The following is a 20,470-nucleotide window of genomic DNA, read 5'->3' as shown; positions in this document are numbered from 1 at the left end:
CTTCCAAATGTGTGTACTGCTGTAAATACATGAGCAAATCACATGTTCTGTGCCATGTTAATTTTTTTAACTTAGTGTTGTTAAATGTCATGTTCATTTGTGTACAATAATGAGGTTTATTATATGCCAGCAAACGACTTAATTTGCCTAGTATTCTAAACAAGGGTTAAGGGGTCTCAGTCAACCCCTCCAGCTCCGCCCCTCTACCTCTTTATTTATTTTGAAATGTAAAGAACAGTGTAATCCTACAAGCAAGCTGTGGACTTTGAGATGCAGTGGGCACATCACTATGGCACAGCCATACCGTAGGCTTACAGTATGTTCTGTTTTGTTGTGGAATGACGTAGCATGTCTAATTTAATCTTCCCAGCCAGCAGCCGAGACAACTTCCTCGTATGGTAGTTTTATTTTGGTCAGTCAGTGTGTCGATTTCGGTCTGTGCTTTTAGAATGTTGAGTCGACTCGGTAACCTGACAGGTGGAGACTGAGAAGCGCACAGGTGAACTGCCATTGTTTACACGATGAGCTACTACAGTGATACGCCAAGTGTCGACGATGAGTTGGAGTCGTTAGGGTAAGAATGTCTTAATTATAATTTTGCCTATTCGTAAATCTTATTTTAGAGCCTACCTGATCAAAAGGAAATTAAAGTATTCTTCATGGGCAGTGCGTTTTAGCATTGTTCAGGAAGGAACGCTAGGTCAATATCTGAAAGGCGTTCTAGAGAAGGAAATCCCTTTTGGCATAGTATTGTTTTCAACCTCAATTTAAAAATGCATGATATAAAGCCATTGAATCTTGAAGAATATAATTTAAATGCCTAATATAAACTACTTCAACTGTACCCTACCCCACCAGAACCCAATATATGAGCTTGTTTTACTCCATCGTTTGTTAACAATATAATTGTAAACAAACACGGTATAGTTTCAAAACATGGTTAAAAATATGTTTTTATCTAATTGGTATCCTTGCAGCTATAGTTCCGTAGATGAATTTGAGCGGTTACATTTCTCTAACTCTAGCCCCATCCTTTACCCAAAATGTAGTGGGGTGATAGCTTTATTGTTGTATGAATTCCAAGCTGCTCCTTTTGAATAAAGGAACAAATAAATATTCAAGTTCTCACTGCATGACATTCTGTTGTACCTATTCTGGTGCAGGCGTTGGCGTTGAGTTTATTGAAGTGTGAAATAAGTAGACCCTGCCATCTGCAATGCAAATAACCAACTTTCACATCCACATTAGTTACAGTGATTTTTTTTTCTGCAGCTGTCTTGTTTGTTTGGGGATCAACAGCTTTGTCTCAATGTCAGAAGTGGGTCAAACCATGAAGTGACCTCTAAAGTGCCTTTGCATGGTGAAGTCACTTGAGAACAATTGGTCAGTGTTTCTTACACACACACTGCAGCTGTTCATTACATGGTGGCACTTCACTTTTCAGATCTTACAGTGTGCTTGTTTCTCTTGCCAATAATTATTTGGGTTTAACATGCACTTCCTGCTAGTCTGTTGCACCTTAGCGGTATATCTCTTCACACCCAGTGACATGTCTCAAGTATTCGTTTTGATATTTCACTTATGGGATACGCCCCCAGCATATTCATCAGAAGCCTTTATTACACTACGCCAGCCATGATTGGCTGGACTTCGAGACATGTGCGCCGGGGAAGGATGTCCCTCCTATCCTATTAAGGTCCAATGCAGCATCTCTGAGTTATTCAAACACCTCTTCTCGCTTTTCATCAGAAAGCTTACCTCAACACGACTACATTTTCCAGAACTAGCTAAACTGTCCACAGACGTGAGCTTACAACTCGCTCACTGGGCGCTATTCTCGGGACTGTGCGGTGGTGACAATTTTCCTTTTCCTTTTGAGGGAGGAACAGGTACAGCTGTGACAAGGCTAACTCGTTCACGACCAAGTTCGCTGTATCCAAACAGTCACTAGTCGTTAGCAAGCTAGCCAGCACGCTAGCTAGTTTTTGTGGTTTTACTTCGACAAGAAAAGTTGTACTAGCTACACCAAGCTATCTTTTCTAACCTGTTTCGGAAATGGTATCCGGCCATCACAACAAGTGCCATGGAGATAACCCACTAATCGCTAGCTATCGGACTAGCCTACCACGCTAGTTTTTTTCTGACAGCTAAAAACATAGCATCCAAGCTATGGCGACAAAAGCATCTCCCACCCCAAACGAGGAGAAGCTCCCGGCACGAATCTGCTCCTGTGGAAACAAGATATCGGCTAAAGACACCCACTCTATGTGCTCCGCTTGCCTTAGGTTGCCACATGCCCAGGAAGCCTTCCCTGGCTTCTGTCCACACTGTGGCCTCTTCACTGTGAAGAGCCTCTGTCGCAGGCTGGCACGCCAAGCTAGCCTGAGTCAACAGGACCCTAACATGGGGGGCCAGCGTCCCCGATTGCTCACCAGAGTTGATGGATATCCAAACAGGGAATCGTAAAGCGACGGCTAGCGCTAGCTGGGGCGACCAGCTCAATGCCATTGCCCCACTGTTGGAGGACTCCAGCAACGACCTTACGGCCTCCCTGCAGGGCTTCCTGATTGGAGACGATAATGACTCCACAGGGTTTTCCGACAGCCTCATTTCGGAATCATCGAATGGAGACGAAGACTCCTTAAACCCCTCAGGCCAGGAAACCAAGCATGCTGCCGGGGAGTCCGAAACCGGACGTGCAGGCGGGGCGCCATCCCCAGCAGTTCTCGGCGTGGACCTGCAGGACATGTGCAAACGCACTGCGAATAAACTGGTGATTCCCTGGCCCAATGCAGTAGCAGAGACCACCACATCCCGGTAAGAGGCTACCCAAAGCCAAACGGGCAGTCAGGCAATTCTTATCAGTCTTCCCAGAATGCCTGGAGGAGGTTACCTGTACCTGGAGTACACCTTTCTCCTTCAAGAACCCTGTCCAAGGTGGTGGGATTGGACTGTGTTGACATGGCAGGGATTGGGCTTGCCCATACGCCCCCCATCGAACCCCTGGTGGCTTCCCATCTACACCCCAGCCAGAAGTCCTCCATGACCTCGACTGGCCCCACCTTACCAACCAAGTACGTTCCAGTCCTCTGTGACAGAGAAGGTCTACAGGTCGGGCGTCACAGCGGTGAGGGCATCCATGCTCTCGGCATATCAAGCTGAGCTACAGGATGAGCTAGCGGTCACACTGCAGCCTGGTCTGTGTATTGCCACAGACCTCAACCTGCGTCTGCTTAAAGCCACTGTCCAGGCGTCAGGAAGAGCGATTTGGCTCATGATATCCCAGGAGAGGGCTCGATGGTTCAACCTATCCACGGTGTCTGATAGTGAGAAGCTGAAGATCCTGGATGCTCCAGTAGACCCTAAAGGCCTTTTCGGTCCCATCGTCGAGATGCAGAAACGGTGCGAGGAGAAAAAATTGAGGGTGAAGCCCTCCAGCTCTGTCTGCCCAGGAAGACACAGCCCAGTGCCTCCCCTGTGCTTCGCCACACCTTTGCCCAGGCTGCAGCAGGTTGACCCCCTTCGACCTTTAAGAGCCCAGGGCAGCAGAGAACCTTGGACCCTAAGGGCCCCTGGTCTATGAACCCTCCCGTCCCACCCATGGCACCAAGGAACCAGCCTGCCCCAAACCCCACCCAGGGGGTAAGGAGGAAGAAGGGTATGGCCTAGCAATGTCCCCATTGCCAGAGAGGCGAGAATGGCCACCCCCAAGCGCAGTTATATCTCCTCCGCCAATTCTGAGCCTGTTCCAGGATGCAAGTTCCCAGGCACCTCAGTGTTCTTTCCAGCGTATTGGGTCCAAGTCGGTGGTCACAGAGTACAGCCCAAAGCGGAGAAGAAACAATGTTCAGGTGGATGCTTCTACAAGGCCCCCGTCTTGTCTAAAACACTCCCCAATGTCAGTTCACGTTAGAAATGTTAACACTAGCGCTACAGGGCGCAGTCAGACATGTTGTTTCTCACAAAATCAAAACAAACAGGGTTCTTCCCTACAACGCCATCAGAGGGGGCTACCATTCCTTCTGTGGTGATAGGCCACATAAGCACTCTCCGGCTACGGGCCAGCCGGACATGAGCAGTGTGTCGCGGACTGTCCTACACCCTCACCTGGCAGATGGTGCTGCTGCACCGTCTGTGGGGGGAAGCCTGGTCAGCCCTCTCTCGGAGCGGAGAGAGAACTGGTGGGCATGCGCCATTTAAATCTGGATTAGGGCACGATAGTCAGGGGATACAGACTACAGTTCGCTGTCACTCCGCTTCAATTCAAGGGAATTATATACACTCAGGCTCAGGGGGAATCAGTGTGTGTACTCTGGGAGGAAATCGCATCACTAATAGAGAAAAGGGCAATAAGAATTGTTCCTCCAGAGCAAAGCCACTGCAGTTTTTTTTTTACTCAAGATATTTCCTGGTTCCAAAAAGGGGGGGGGTGGCATGCGTCCGATCCTAGATCTACGTCCTCTGAACAGGCACATGAGAAAGTACACGTTCAGAATGTTGACACACACTGTTCTGTGCGCCCAGGCGATTGGTTTGTATCCGTCGACCTGAAGGACGTTTACTTTCACATCTCAATATACCCTCTTCACAGGAAATTTCTCAGATTCGCTTTTCAAGGCGTAATCTACACATTTCTGGTACTCTCTTTTGGCCTCTCACTGTCACCTCGTGTTTTACGAAGTGTACGGAGGCAGCCATAGCCCCAGAGAGAGGGGCATTCGGCTGATGACATACATAGACGACTGGCTGCTGTGCGCGCAACCGAGACCAGGTCTTAGAACACAGTCAGCTACTATTGGAACACTTGACATTTCTAGGTTTCAGAATGAACACAGTAAAGAGCGTTCTGATTCCCATGCAGACAATCTCTTTCCTAGGTTTCCTAGGCTCTTTCCAATCTCTTTCCTAGTTTCGGATTCATTCAAAGCTCGCCTTTCAGTGGAACATATAAGAACATTCCAAGATTGCCTAGCACTGTTTCGCAGAGGGAACCTGGTCTCTTTTAAAACATGCCTGAGGCTACTAGGTTTGATGGCATCAGCTTTAGTAGTCATCCCATTAGGAGGTTTGAATATGAGTGTTTCAACACTGGGTCTCTTCTCTAGGTCTCAGCCCAATACGTCACAAACATCACCGTGTACAGATCTCCATAGACTGCATGGTAGCACTGCACTCCTGGAGACACCGGACATTTCAGTCACAGGGTGTCCAGATGGCACTGTTTTATCCAGAAAAGTAGTCACGACAGACGCATTTCTCTCGGGTTGGGGTGCGACCCACAAGGGCAGAACAGTCAACAGGTATGTGGGGATTTTCCATCCTCACCCGGAACGTTTGGCACTCTGGGCCTGGCCTGTGAATGGTTCAACTTGAACACTGCCGGGCTTCCCCAAAATGTAATTTCAACTATTCAGAGTGCTAGAGCCTCATCTACCAGGTCCCTTTTATAATTGTAAATGGCTCATGTTTGAGGAATGGTGCACTAAATCACAGACAGTGCCATTCCAGTGCTCTGTCCCGGTAATCCTGAGGTTTCTACAGGAATTATTCGAAAAAGGAAATGCTTTTTCTACTATTAAGGTATATCTAGCAGCTATTTTGGCTTGTCATGTGGGTTTTGGGAGCACGACAGTGGAGCAGCACCCCCTTGTCACCCGTTTTCTCAAGGGTGCACGTTGTTTGCGTCCGGTATCCAAACAGCTTGCCCCGTCATGGGATTTATCAATTGTTTTGGATGCTCTATGCCAACAACCTTTTGAGCCCTTGGATCAGGTGGAACTCAAGAGGCTTTCATTTAAGACCGCGCTATTACTAGCATTGGCCTCCGCGAAGCGTGTAAGTGACATTCACTCACTCGTCATGTGCACAATTTTCATCTGGTAACAATAGGGTATCATTGCGGCCTAACCCCGCCTTTATCCCTAAGATTATTAACCCATCTTTGATGTGTCTTCCCCTTGAGCTGGTAGCTTTTTATCCCCCACCGTTTTCCTCTCCGGAATATCAACAGTTGCATATGTTGTGCCCAGTACGCACTCTGCACAGCTACATGGACAGGACTAAGGGATTTACACACAGGTAAAGCGCTCACTTAACAACCCCTCTCCCAGTGCATTGTGGGGGCTATCCCTTTAGCCTACACAAGTAAGGGTCTTCAGTCTCCTGCTGGCCTACGGGCTCATTCTACTAGAGGAATGGCTACATCCTGGGCTTTATTTAAGGGAATATCTAGCCAGGATATTTGCTCAGCAGCAAGTTGGCCTTCGCCTAATACATTTGCGAAGTTTTATATGCTCGATGTCACTGCACCGACCCTAGCGCATACTGTTTTACGTGTAGGATCTTCTGGGGGCAAAGCCCATTTGTGTGAAATATCCCACAGGGCAGTCGGTCGTCAGGATAAGCTTGTCTGGCAATACAGGAGTCAGTATATTCCATAATACCAAAACAAATACTTGAAAGAGAACTTTAGGTCACGACCATAACCTTGGTTCTCTGATAGTATGAGTGAGGCATTTCACCAGACCACCCTCCTTGCATGAGCGAGGAATAAGTGTTCCTTATTTTTGAATGACTCAGAGATGCTGCATTGGGCCTTTTTTATTGGGTAGGAGGGACAATCTTCCCCGACGCACATGTCTCGACATCCAGCCAATCATGGCTGGCGTAATGTAATAAAGGCTTCTGACGAATACGCTGGGGGCGTATCCCATAAGTGAAATACCTCACTCATACTATCAGAGAACCCGGGGTTACGGTTGTAACCTAAAGATTTCATGAGTCTGCTCACCACTCACATTAGTGATGCATGTCTGTTAGATGCTATACTGTGATTGGCTTTGTCTGTCTTCCACCTCTCCCAGATGGTACCACTTTGACCTGTCCCGCCATGCCGCTGAAGCTCTCCTCCTATCCAATGGGAAAGATGGCAGCTATCTCCTCCGAAACAGTCATGAGGGTCCTGGCAGCTTTGCCCTCTCTGTCAGGTGGGCCTACCTATCCCGTCCCTCTTAAAAAGTAAAACGTCTCCCTCCCTCTTCCATGCCCCATTTCAGATGGATTCCCATTCACCACATGCTTTTTTCTTTCCTTATACAGAGCCAAGGATTCAGTTAAACATTTCCATGTGACACGGAAAAGCAGTGGCTACGCTTTTGGCTTCAATGAGTTTGCGTCCCTCCAGGACTTTGTCAGCCATTTTGCCAACCAGCCTCTGCTGGGCAGTGAGACAGGTTGGCTTGAGACCAGTTATTCAGACCTTATTGAATCCAAAGTCAAAACCTAACCATTTCCGTGCTGTTTATTTATACACTGCTCAAAAAATAAAGGGAACACTAAAATAACACATCCTAGATCTGAATGAATGAAATAATCTTATTAAATACTTTTTTCTTTATATAGTTGAATGTGCTGACAACAAAATCACACAAAAATAATCAATGGAAATCCAATTTATCAACCCATGGAGGTCTGGATTTGGAGTCACACTCAAAATTAAAGTGGAAAACCACACTACAGGCTGATCCAACTTTGATGTAATGTCCTTAAAACAAGTCAAAATGAGGCTCAGTAGTATGTGTGGCCTCCACGTGCCTGTATGACCTCCCTACAACGCCTGGGCATGCTCCTGATGAGGTGGCGGATGGTCTCCTGAGGGATCTCCTCCCAGACCTGGACTAAAGCATCCGCCAACTCCTGGACAGTCTGTGGTGCAACGTGGCGTTGGTGGATGGAGCGATACATGATGTCCCAGATGTGCTCAATTGGATTCAGGTCTGGGGAACGGGCGGGCCAGTCCATAGCATCAATGCCTTCCTCTTGCAGGAACTGCTGACACACTCCAGCCACATGAGGTCTAGCATTGTCTTGCATTAGGAGGAACCCAGGGCCAACCGCACCAGCATATGGTCTCACAAGGGGTCTGAGGATCTCATCTCGGTACCTAATGGCAGTCAGGCTACCTCTGGCGAGCACATGGAGGGCTGTGCGGCCCCCCAAAGAAATGCCACCCCACACCATGACTGACCCACCGCCAAACCGGTCATGCTGGAGGATGTTGCAGGCAGCAGAACATTCTCCACGGCATCTCCAGACTGTCACGTCTGTCACATGTGCTCAGTGTGAACCTGCTTTCATCTGTGAAGAGCACAGGGCGCCAGTGGCGAATTTGCCAATCTTGGTGTTCTCTGGTAAATGCCAAACGTCCTGCACGGTGTTGGGCTGTAAGCACAACCCCCACCTGTGGACGTCGGGCCCTCATGGAGTCTGTTTCTGACCGTTTGAGCAGACACATGCACATTTGTGGCCTGCTGGAGGTCATTTTGCAGGGCTCTGGCAGTGCTCCTCCTGCTCCTCCTTGCACAAAGGCGGAGGTAGCGGTCCTGCTGCTGGGTTGTTGCCCTCCTACGGCCTCCTCCACGTCTCCTGATATACTGGCCTGTCTCCTGGTAGCGCCTCCATGCTCTGGACACTACGCTGACAAACACAGCAAACCTTCTTGCCACAGCTCGCATTGATGTGCCATCCTGGATGAGCTGCACTACCTGAGCCACTTGTGTGGGTTGTGGACTCTGTCTCATGCTACCACTAGAGTGAAAGCACCACCAGCATTCAAAGTGACCAAAACATCAGCCAGGAAGCATAGGAACTGAGAAGTGGTCTGTGGTCCCCACCTGCAGAACCACTCCTTTATTGGGGGTGTCTTGCTAATTGCCTATAATTTCCACCTGTTGTCTATTCCATTTGCACAACAGCATGTGAAATTTATTGTCAATCAGTGTTGCTTCCTAAGTGGACAGTTTGATTTCACAGAAGTGTGATTGACTTGGAGTTACATTGTGTTGTTTAAGTGTTCCCTTTATTTTTTTGAGCAGTGTATTTTCAATGACTGAAATATATCCCTTGGTATACCCTCAAGACTCCTAACCTGAACTTTTACCTTTCACTCAACCAGGTACCCTCATTGTCCTTAAATGCCCATATCCATGGCGTGTAGAAGAGCCGTCCATCTATGAGTCTGTGCGGGTTCACACTGCCATGCAGACAGGACGAACAGAGAGCGACCTGGTGGCTAACGCTCCATCGGTATGACCACAAGCTCATTTATTACATTTTTTTTTTTACAATTTTTTGTCATTTAGCAGATGCTCTTATCCAGAGCGACTTACAGTAGTGAATGCATACAGTTCATACATTTTTTTTTTTTTTTTCGTACTGGTCCCCCGTGGGAATCAAACCCACAACCCTGGCGTTGCAAACACCATGCTCTACCAACTGAGCCACAAACACATGGGTTAATCATAACAACATAATTACTTAGGTCAAGTATCACAAACCTCATGAGATATTGTTTTTCTAATGATTTTGTTCACAGTTTGGAACAAAGGAGGGCTATCTGGTAAAGTTAGGAGCAGTCGTAAAGGTGAGAGAAAGAGGCAACTGTACAGACCAGGTTTAGTGGACTGTTGTTCTGGTTGAAAGACTTTCAATTTATGGTATTTCTTTTCAGAACTGGAAGCAGAGGTGGTTCACATTAAACAGAAATGAGCTCAAATACTTTAAGGACAAAATGGTGAGTAGAAACCATGTCTCTGATAGCAATCATGGTTTATGATGCAGATGTAATATCATGAATGGCTAGATTTTATTTGTCTGTGTTTGTGACAGGATGGTGTTGCCATCTCTCATTTGCTCTCCTGTCTTAGTTTGATGAGCCTATTCGCACCCTGGATCTGACAGCATGCTCTGCAGTCCAGTTTGACTACTCCAAGGACAGAGTCAACTGCTTCTGGTGAGCGCTCCAATCCATTGAGCCAGGAGTGGGCCTACCAACTCTCGTGATTAAGGCCTTTACAGGCTATTGACTAACAATTAATAATACTGTTTTGACTACAATACACTGCTGTTAAAGGTCAGCTTTCCCTTCAGGTTTTTTCTGCCACTGGTGCTAGTTTCATTGTTCAGTCTTGAATTTGGTAAACCTCAGTGGGCATTTTTAAACATATCTGTTGGTTTCACTTCCGCTTACAGAGGAATATAAAATATGGATCATGGTGGCCGATGGCAGTGGCAGATAAGAGGAAGTGCAACCAGAGTGATGACAGGAGAAGTTCTAACCTCCACTCAGCTACTTTATTTTGTTGCTGGGTCTCTTTCTGTAGCTGTTGATATTAAACCTGCCATTAATACTCATTCGGTCTCTTATTTAGTTTGGTGTTCCCTGAGAGGACATTTTATCTGTGTGCCAAGAGTGGTGTGGAGGCAGATGAGTGGATCAAGATAATACGATGGAAACTGGTGAGCTCATAATCCACTATTACTATTCAAATGTATAAAACAGAAACAAAGCTTGAACTGGCTACCTTAAGCATTTGGATTAACTAATGGGAGTAGTGCCAGAGCAAAATAGCCTAACAAATGAATGTTTGTTTTCAGTCACAAATAAGAAAAGGAAGATGACAACATGAAGAGGAGGAGCCAAAAGAGGCATATTCTCACAGTGAACTAAATTATCTTAAGTCTGGTAGCTTGTCACTCCTGTTATCCTCAGAGATAATTTCTGCTCCACAGCTGACTGGCTGGCAACCCAAGACAAAAGACAATGGGGCTCTCTGACCATCGAAAAATGACCATGTAATTTTCAGGACATGCACAATGACAATGTTTTGGATCTAATCTTATTTTTTGGCGATAGACTTGAGTTCCTCCAGGAATTGTATTTTCTCTAGATTCATATCTTTCACTGGTTGACATTTACTTGATCTTAATTTTACTTAACAAGATGTAACCCTCATACTGTGAATAAATATTTATTTTAAGAGAAATTAGCAACAGTCAGTTTATTAATTACAAACACAAGGAAGGGGTTACATTCAAGTATTAGAAAATTAAGGCAACAAACACAGCATCGTGACACTAACAACATGTCATGTATCTATGTCTTTCAGCAACAGAGCTCTCTGTATGTATGTGTGTGCATGATATAGATATTAAAAAGATGTAGTTTCAGGTAGATCCTTTTTCATGACTGACTCTGTCACAGAATAGTCCCATTGCTGTCAAGGTGATACACTCCTAAGCAACCTCCACTACCTGCCGTAGCTCTTCGATTAGTGGTACAAGCTCCTTCTCCAGACGGATAATCAAACCTACAAACAGTTTGGATAACACTTCAGAATGCTGTACTTGTCGTCTTCATTCATGCAGAGGATATACAAGTAGAGATCTTCATCTTACCTGTGTTGGCACTACTGCTTGCGATGAAACTTATCACCAATGGTAACCGGTTAAACTGCACAATCTGGAAAAAGGTGAGATTGTCAGCATAACAAGGCACATGGGTCAGTGTTTTTCCATCTGTTCTTGGGGAGCACCAGGGAATGCACATTTTTTGTTGTTGTAGCCCAGCACTATCACACCTGACTCAACTAATCACCAAGCCACCCCAGGCCTACATCCTTTATATGTTAGGTCCAGATTGAATTTACCTGGTATGTGTTATAGTAGCAGATGATACTCTTGTTTTTAGAGAGCCTTAGCTTACTGCCCTGGTCGGTGGCCAATGCAAAGGTGGAGAGGAAGCCTGGCCGTAGAGCATATTCTGGTGCATTATCTTTCGCCACTGAAGGAGAATGCATCAGGTACAATGAGCACAACACATTGGACAAGGACAAGAAAAGGTCAACTAAATTACCTAGCTTTTAGAACAAAACACAGTTGTGAGGGAGACCTACCTTTAATAACTGGGACACCATCCCTATCTGTCACTATGATTGCATGAAGACCCTCAACACTGGTGGATAAGGAGAAAAAGAGCAGCACATGACATAACTCCTTAGTTATAATTCAAACTACTGAACTTCACTTTTCACATTAGGGATTCACAAGTTCAATATTAGGTTTCAGCAACAGAAGAATCACAATGAACACAACCATACAACAAACAAACATACCTTGGTAACAGCTTGTACAAGTATCTCTTCAAGTCCTGCAACAAAATGTGTCAAGATAGAGACAAGATAGGTAGCTACCAGGGGTGCAACTATGGTTTTAGAAGTGGGGGGAGGCATAGTTATTCTTTTTATTTGTCACATAAACACTCCAAAAAGCCTACCCTACCACTCGGAGCCGTGCTAAAGCACACCGTTGCCTCATTTTGTATCACATTCCAATGATAAAACAAAAATGCAACTTCAGAATGTGGGGGGGAAAGTTGGGCCCCCAGTGAGTTGTGCCCCTGGTAGATACTACACTGGTGTAGCAACTGGCTATGACTTCAGCTAGCTAGAGATGAATGTAATCAATGATTGTGTTCAAATAATTTATACTTACATCAGCCATGGTAGAAATGTTATGTCTTTTATTCCACCGTCAATTGCTAGAAGAGAACTGAATTATGGTAAGAATGTCTGTAAATGTTGAGAATATCAGCAGGTGTTTTTTGTGCTCTTTCTAGCTTTCCTTGCTATTTCGTTGACAGCTAATTTAGCTTCAGCTGATACTGGGTTTAGCAAGGTAGCTAGCTAGTTAGCTGGACTTGGTTGTTTTTCATATGGAGAACAAAATGTAAATGTAAATGTATTACTACCTTGTAAATGTATGAATGCTAATCCACTGTTACCCCATTTTTTAATTATTATATATTTTTTATTTAAGTAAGCAGTTTTGCCCACAGGGAAATCATATGACTGGCTTAACCCATGTTGAGCCAGCAACATCCGATTTAAGCTGTTCGAAAATCCTTCAAAATAAGAGCCACGTTAACAGTGGAAATTGTTAATTCTGTTCAGTAGCACATAATATCCAAAACCATTGCATTTCTGCAATTTGCTTAATTTGCATAAGACATATTACTAAAACTAGAAAAAGGAGAAAAAAAGAGAATAGGAAATTAAGAAATAGATTAGATAGAAAGTGGGGTACTACTTAGTCTACTTCTCTGGGGTTATCATGCCCCCAGCTCAAACAGAGGAAACTATTTATACATTTGTACATCCCACGCAGCCTTCAAATGTTCTTTCAAAACTCTCCCCTGACAACATAACAGGAGGACTTGCTCAGAATTTACCTCAAGGTTTGAAATCTGAACTGAACAATAAGGCAATCCCAGTAACTAATTATGATCTGGCCTTAGCAGTTTGAGTGAAACCTGCTGTTTGAATATCTGGCATGCCTTTTCTGCTGTAGTGTAAGTATAATATTGACCAAAGAATGAAGCGCAATAGGTCGTCTATTTGTATTTTAATTTGTAGCTTATAAAATTGTGATTTGGTTGGCAACTCGTTTCGTGATATAACGCGTGAGAACTGAGCAGCCCTCCTCAAAAGGGCCCCTTACTTCACTCTACTGTTACAGTAATGATCTTTGTCTTCATCTTTTCCACCTACTCCATAGCAATGGGGGACTTTCAGAAATGTGAACAGGACTTCTACCAGTCAGGGTATTACATCGATGATCAGGGACAGGTGGCCTATGACTACAATGGCTATAACCTTAACCCAGAGTATGAGGATGAGTAAGTATAGTTAAAGTACAGTTAACAATGGTCATTATGGCCAAATAGTAATATTTTTGTTTCATCAGACCAGAGGACATTTCTCCAAAAAGTACGATCTTTGTCCCCATGTGCAGTAGTCTGGCCTTTTTATGGTGGTTTTGGAGCAGTGGCTTCAGGTTATGTCGATATAGGACTCGTTTTACTGTGGATATAGATACTTTTGTACCTGTTTCCTCCAGCATCTTCACAATGTCCTTTGCTGTTGTTCTGGGATTGATATTCACTTTTCGCACCAAAGTATGTTCATCTCTAGGAGACAGAAAGCGTCTCCTTCCTGAGCGGTATGATGGCTGCGTGGTCCCAAGGTGTTTATACTTGCGTACTATTGTTAGTACAGATGAACGCAGACGTTTGGAAATTGCTCCCAAGGATGAACCAGACTTGTGGAGGTCTACAATTTTTTTTCTGAGGTCTTGGCTGAATTCTTTTGATTTTCCCATGATGTCAAGCAAAGAGGCACTGAGTTTGAAGGTAGGCCTTGAATTACATCCACAGGTACACCTCCAATTGACTCAAATTATGTCAATTAGCCTATCAGAAGCTTCTAAAGCCATGACATCATTTTCTGGAATATTCCAAGCTGTTTAAAGGCACAGTCAACTTAGTGTATGTAAACTTCTGACCCACTGGAATTGTGATACAGTGAAATATAAGTGAAATAATCTGTTTGTAAACAATAGTTGGAAAAATTACTTGTTTCATGCACAAAGTAGATGTCCTAACCGACTTGCCAAAACTATAGTTTGTTAACAAGAAATATGTGGAGTGGTTGAAAAATGACTTTTAATGACTCCAACCTAAGTGTATGTAAACTTCCAACTTCAACTGTAGGTCTTCTCATCTTCACATCTGTTTTTATTCATCTGTTGTGTATTTGTGCAGAGATTGGCATGAATTTTGAGCACATATGGCAGAAGACGTTGACAGTGCTGAACCCTATGATCCCAGCAGATGGCAGCATCATGAATGAGACCGACCTGACCCTATTCTGTTCTGTATTGCTCTGGGTGTCACTTTACTCATGGTGAAGAACCTCCCCAGCAGCTCGTGTGTGTGTGTGTGTGTGTGTGTGTGTGTGTGTGTGTGTGTGTGTGTGTGTGTGTGTGTGTGTGTGTTGCATGTTTTCACAGCCCAATTCATCATGATTTACTATTCAGATAAAACATATTTGTAGCTTTGCTGTATGTAATTGTGCATGTACTGTACTGAAAGTGTACTGTAACGAAATGTATTTACTCTTTATATAGGCAGGCAAATCCCACTTTGGCTATGTCTATGGGATCAGTACCATTGGCTGTATGGCGATCTACACCCTGTTGACCCTGATGAGTTCCCTGACTGTGTCCTATGGCTGTGTAGCCAGCGTGCTGGGCTACCGCCTCCTCCCCATTGTGGCACTATCTGCATTTGCAGTCGTCTTTCCCCTACAGCGAGTAGGCCTTTCCAGTCCAAAAACAATTAAAAGGTTGCCTAAATAATATTATGTAGAAAAACACAGTTTGCTCATCTTGATTTCTGTTCTGTCATGTCCTTTGTTCTGTCAAATTTGACTTTTGATTTACGTCCAGAGGGATCATCGGAATGATCCTGGCCTTGCTGGTGATTGGCTGGTGCAGTCTCTCAGCTTCCAAGATCTTCATCTCCACCCTGGCTATGGAGGGCCAGCAGCTGTTGGTAGTGTACCCCTGTGCCCTGCTCTATGGACTCTATGGAGTCTTTGCCTTGCTAACAGTGTTCTGAAGGCCACTACTGTCACTGACTGTCAACAGAGATCCAATTTCTGAAGCACTACATTGGGAAATACATGTCTGGTATTGAGTTATAGTTATATATGGCGTTTTGTTTGTTGAATTCCTAGATAAAAAAAAATTAGGCTCAGTTTTTCCATAGGAGTTACTTTACATTGTGAAAAATGTCATCTGGGTGTGTTATTGGTTGACATTTGTGCATTGGAATGTGCCAATAAATGGAATTTGAAATGTTACATTGTGTCAAAAGGCAGCACTGACTTCAATTGAAATTATGGAACTAACGAACACCATGTTGAAAAGCTATAAAACTTTATTTAAGATTGATTTTAACAGTATAATTCACTGTATCTTGTGTCTTAAAAAAACATACATTCAGGATATGAAAAAACATACATTGAGTATAACATATTTGGGGCGGCAGGTGGTTAGAGCGTTGGACAAGTAACCAAAAGGTTACAAGATCGAATCCCCAAGCTGACAAGGTACAAATCTGTCGTTCTTCCCCTGAACAAGGTAGTTAACCCACTGTTCCTAGGCCGTCATTGAAAATAAGAATTTGTTCTTAACTGACTTGCATAGTTAAATAAAGGTAAAAATATATATATATTTCATCTGGGAAATGAAAGAAAAAGCTAGAATTATTACCAGTGTATAAACTTACCAACCTACATGGTTCTTAGTCTTCAAAATGCAATAGTGCAAGAGCATGGTTAAGCATGGTTTTACTATATAAAGAATGCATTGTTCTTCCAAGAATACAGTCTTAAATGATTTCATCCAATTTACACTCACAAAGCAGCCCACTTACAAAACATTTAACCTTAGAAAGTATTTTTAAACATCAGCAAAGAAATATGATGCTCCATTCTGATAACTTTCCCTTGGTGAAGTACATGTTGTCTTACAGTCATAGGACTGATCAAAAACAGATTTGTAGGACATTAAGATTTTTATTTTGAATTCATCCATTCAATAGCACATGTCCAATACAGGGTTTGGCATAGCTGATTTACACAGCCTCTAGAATAATTCTGTATTTAGAGGATTAGTCTGTTCATAACTGTAGGGTTTGGATCTCTACTGTATTGGATTTAGGATTGCTTGATTATTCCCTATTATCTCAACCACTCAGGTCATAAACCATAAGGGACCAGGGGGAGTAATTGAGACACTGGGCCTATTGTGACTGTCCCTGAAGTAAATACATAAACACAAATCTTGAAGACCAAAGGTTGTGTGTTATAATAGCCAGCAGAGTCAGTAGACCCAGTCTCAGTTCGCATCATCTTTTTCCCATGGTATTTTTTTCAGATGAGGTCGGCTGCCACGCAGGTTACCCTTCAAGACGGCAGGTAGAGAAAGAAACAGATAAATGCTGTTATATGTACTGTAACAATGTGTACCTTCACTGTAGTTGCCCTGTAATTGCATAGGTATTAGGGACACACTGTAAAGTGTGACTAGAAAGGTGAATTGTTATTAAAGGGGAATTTTACTGAAACAATTTTTTCATATATTATTCATTAGTCCGCTTTTGATACATTGAAGTTTTATACTGCTTTCAAGTCTCCCGATGTCCAAAATCAAGCATGATCCAAAAGTCTCACGATGATGTGTTTTGACACTGTGTGACTTTTCCCTAAAGTAAACACAAGCCTGCTAGGATAGCTATGAGGAATATAACACTGTTAAATTACTCACTGTATACACGTTGGAGAGGTTGGAAAGGTTGTTGAACAGCGCTTGACCTGCACTGACTTTGTTCTTCACACCACGTACAGTCCCATTCTTGCTGCAGATATTAATGCGCTTGTTGCTAAAGAGCAGATCCTTTTTGGTGCTAGCGTACATAAGCAGATCATCCGGATCACTCCCGCAATCATCCGGCGCTGTGCCCACCAGCCCACACAGATGCCCATTTGCCTCGCTGGTTGGTGGGGAGCTCGCCTGCTCGCTCTCCGAGTTGCTGGTGCAGTCCGAGTCAACTGAGTCTGTCACTGAGCCACACAATGTCAATGTGTCATCCTTGAAAACCTCAGTTAAAATGCGACCACTATTTGCAGATGCCACCCGAAACCTTACGGTTCTCTGAGCCTTTTCTTTGTCTTGTCTTGAGGTTGTGCCCTCCATTGGAACGCAAGAGGGTGTTTTACATGTTTCACATGGTCAACATCTCTCTTTCAGTGAAGTAAGATGCATTCTTGTAAGATTAAGCCATACCCATATGCTATTGTTAATTTTCCTCAATGACATGTCAAATCTAAGTCCAAAATGGTCTGAGTAAAAAAACTAGACACCAAAATGGTTAATAATGAATGAAGTTCTGCCATGGTAACAGTTAAAACAGGCAAACAGTAAACTGATATCCCCATGATGCATAATTAATTAATTGATTGGTCAAATATGACCAAATAGGCAACCGTAGTTGAGAGGTCACTGCAGATCAACAACCCACCAGTTATTGTGCCCAGTGTCATGCCTCCACAGCCTCTCATCAGATGAAAGCTTCAGCAACTTTGAGGACCTATTATAATGTTATCAAGCATGCACCTGTTGTATAGGAGCATCCCTTTATTGTAGCAAGAGCAGGTTCCGTTAAAAAGGGAAGAGCGGAGTCCTTCCTCAAGGCCTTGATCAAATATTTCCCAACTAAAACTTTGCTGCCAATGACATAAAATCACACAGTCTGTCTGGGTGAATCAATTACAGCCAAAGTAAGAGCACAGAGTTTGGTAATAGAATGTAGTGTAATATACTTTTTTGTGGAATATTTATTGTGGATTATCCCTTTAATTTGAATACGGAAGTGACCCTATTGTCCTGCTGAAAAACTCAAACACACTTGTCTACCATTGTCTCCCACCTACATTCTACCAGCAAGAATAAGCAAGACCTAGCAGTAAAAGGGGGGTCCATTCTACTCTGATCACTTCTACTTTTCAAATCCACAGAGTTTACACCCAGAGGAGCATTGCTGCTCGTTCTACAAACAATATGTTTATTCAAAAAATAATACCTAAAGGGGTCCTAAAATTCAAAATCAAATAGCTAAATTATCCATGGTATGACCATCTGAAAACAATTATATATGTTAGCTTAGTACCCCTACTTTGATGCTAATTAGCATTTTCGAATCTGAGAGTAAATAGAGCCGAATATATTGATAAAAGTCACCTTGTCCAATTGAGATTTACATGGTTATCAAACCGACTCACCAGGCGCCTGGGCCCGCCACAAAGAGACGCTAGAGCACGATGGGACAGGGATATCCTGGCCGGCCAAACCCTCCCCTAACACGGACGCCGCTGGGCCAAGTGTGCGCCACCTCATGGGTCTCCTGGTCAAGGCCGGCTATGACATCAAATCAAAATCAAAATCAAATCAAATTTATTTATATAGCCCTTCGTATATCAGCTGAAATCTCAAAGTGCTGTACAGAAACCCAGCCTAAAACCCCAAACAGCAAGCAATGCATGTGAAAGAGGCACGGTGGCTAGGAAAAACTCCCTAGGAAAAACTCCCTAGAAAGGCCAAAAACCTAGGAAGAAACCTAGAGAGGAACCAGGCTATGAGGGGTGGCCAGTCCTCTTCTGGCTGTGCCGGGTGGATATTATAACAGAACATGGTCAAGATGTTAAAATGTTCTTAAATGACCAGCATGGTCAAATAATAATAATCATTGTAGTTGTCAAGGGTGCAACAAGCACGTCCGGTGAACAGGTCAGGGTTCCGTAGCCGCAGGCAGAACAGTTGAAACTGGAGCAGCAGCATGGCCAGGTGGACTGGGGACAGCAAGGAGTCATCATGCCAGGTAGTCCCGAGACATGGTCCTAGGGCTCAGGTCCTCCGAGAGAAAGAAAGAAAGAGAGAAAGAGAGAATTAGAGAGAGCATATTTAAATTCACACAGGACACCGGATAAGACAAGAGAATACTCCAGATGAAACAGACTGACCCTAGCCCCCCGGCACAAACTACTGCAGCATAAATACTGGAGGCTGAGACAGGAGGGATCAGAAGACACTGTGGCCCCATCCGATGATACCCCCGGACAGGGCCAAACAGGCAGGATATAACCCATAGACATAGCATGGAATCTGGGTCTGTAGTGATGCCTCAAGCGATGCAGTGCCTTAGACCGCTGCGACACTCTGGAGGCCCTTTTCCCTGTTTGACCGCTAGGTTTTAAGGATATTATGACACCTCCACCGTGTGGCTCTATAGCTAGCTGGCTGGATATACATCATGTTACTCCCTTGACACTGCATATAATATAAATCAAATGTTTTAAATTATTTATTGTAGTGTCACAGAAAAGGCAGAGAAAACACAAATATTGGATCTGGTAAGTCTACTGTCTTGTCAGCTAGCTACTTATCTGACTTGCAATTAGTTAGCTAGCTAGTTTCCTAGCTACCTAGCAACCTTGTGTTTTATAATGTTTTCTCTTTGCTACAGCCAGACAGCCTGGTACAGTCCAGAGCTGAAAGTGACGAGAATGACGAACCAGAGAAAAGTCGACATATCAGAAGTTGTTGTCAACTCTTAGCTGCCCTGCAGACCACGAAAGCGAAGATGAGAAGAGTGTAGAGGATAAAGAGGTGGAAGAGCATCTCAGTGAAGGCAAGTGAAAGTGCACACTGATTTTACCATAGTTTTGCTTGCAGATATATTGAATATTGGTTATGTCATGATTGTCGTTTGACTTTAGAACAGTAATGGTGTGCAAATCAGATCAGAATTTAAAATGAGAATTCTCTATTCTGCTTGATTTTATTAGGCAGTGACAGTGAGGAAGTTGAGGAACATCAAGAAATGCATGCAATGGTTTGACTGCGACACCAGAAGAGGCAGATGAGGAGGAAGCAGGATCAAATAAAGGGGGTGAGGTAGCAGACAAAACTTCACTCCATGGTGAAGGTAGTTTATGATGAACTTCACCAACAGAAGTTCATCATAAACTTCCTTCACCGTGAATTGGAGTTTAGTCCGCTAGGGGTGAAGATGATATGCAGGATGAAACAGCAGGAGGAGAGGAGTTCGAGGACAAGGAGCATGAGTCTCAGTTCTGTCTGGAAAACAACTACTCTGGAGAGGGAGAACAGGAGTGTGCAGAGAGCACTGCTGAACAAGAGGAGAAGGAAGGTAAGCAAACATTGAGAAAGA

At 44.0% G+C, this 20,470-nt stretch overlaps 3 protein-coding genes and 1 pseudogene across 5 annotated transcripts; 2 read left to right on the top strand and 2 right to left on the bottom strand.

Annotated features, from left to right (window-relative positions):
- Positions 1–242: 242 nt before the first annotated feature.
- Positions 243–10,823, top strand: dapp1 (dual adaptor of phosphotyrosine and 3-phosphoinositides). Its single transcript, XM_029729923.1, has 9 exons — positions 243–574; positions 6,864–6,986; positions 7,099–7,232; positions 8,954–9,084; positions 9,374–9,421; positions 9,509–9,571; positions 9,705–9,790; positions 10,209–10,296; positions 10,435–10,823. Exons 1-9 carry the CDS (start codon positions 522–524, stop codon positions 10,456–10,458), a joined length of 750 nt encoding a protein of 249 aa, XP_029585783.1. The 5' UTR covers positions 243–521; the 3' UTR covers positions 10,459–10,823.
- Positions 10,824–12,733, bottom strand: LOC115172467 (ragulator complex protein LAMTOR3-like). Of its 3 annotated transcripts, none has more exons than XM_029729931.1 (7): positions 12,587–12,673; positions 12,331–12,376; positions 11,952–11,986; positions 11,733–11,791; positions 11,487–11,620; positions 11,236–11,299; positions 10,824–11,147 (listed from the first exon to the last, which is right to left on the bottom strand). In XM_029729931.1, the coding sequence occupies exons 2-7, from the start codon at positions 12,337–12,339 to the stop codon at positions 11,074–11,076; spliced, it is 375 nt and encodes a 124-aa protein (XP_029585791.1). In that variant the 5' UTR covers positions 12,340–12,376; positions 12,587–12,673; the 3' UTR covers positions 10,824–11,073. The 3 variants fall into 3 exon arrangements, with proteins under 3 accessions (XP_029585791.1, XP_029585792.1, XP_029585790.1); XM_029729932.1 differs by having other exon boundaries at positions 12,331–12,387; positions 12,587–12,656; XM_029729930.1 differs by lacking the exon at positions 11,952–11,986 and having other exon boundaries at positions 12,587–12,733.
- A 1,594-nt stretch (positions 12,734–14,327) lies between these two features.
- On the top strand, positions 14,328–15,543 carry LOC115172466 (protein YIPF7-like; annotated as a pseudogene).
- Positions 15,544–16,947: 1,404 nt separating this feature from the next.
- grxcr1b (glutaredoxin and cysteine rich domain containing 1 b) lies at positions 16,948–17,436 on the bottom strand. Its single transcript, XM_029729264.1, has one exon. It carries the CDS (start codon positions 17,434–17,436, stop codon positions 16,975–16,977), a length of 462 nt encoding a protein of 153 aa, XP_029585124.1. The 3' UTR covers positions 16,948–16,974.
- Positions 17,437–20,470: the final 3,034 nt, after the last annotated feature.

Source organism: Salmo trutta, chromosome 33 (assembly GCF_901001165.1).
Source record: "Salmo trutta chromosome 33, fSalTru1.1, whole genome shotgun sequence".
Classification (NCBI taxonomy): domain Eukaryota; kingdom Metazoa; phylum Chordata; class Actinopteri; order Salmoniformes; family Salmonidae; genus Salmo; species Salmo trutta.
This window is presented reverse-complemented; position numbering and strand designations above follow the sequence as displayed.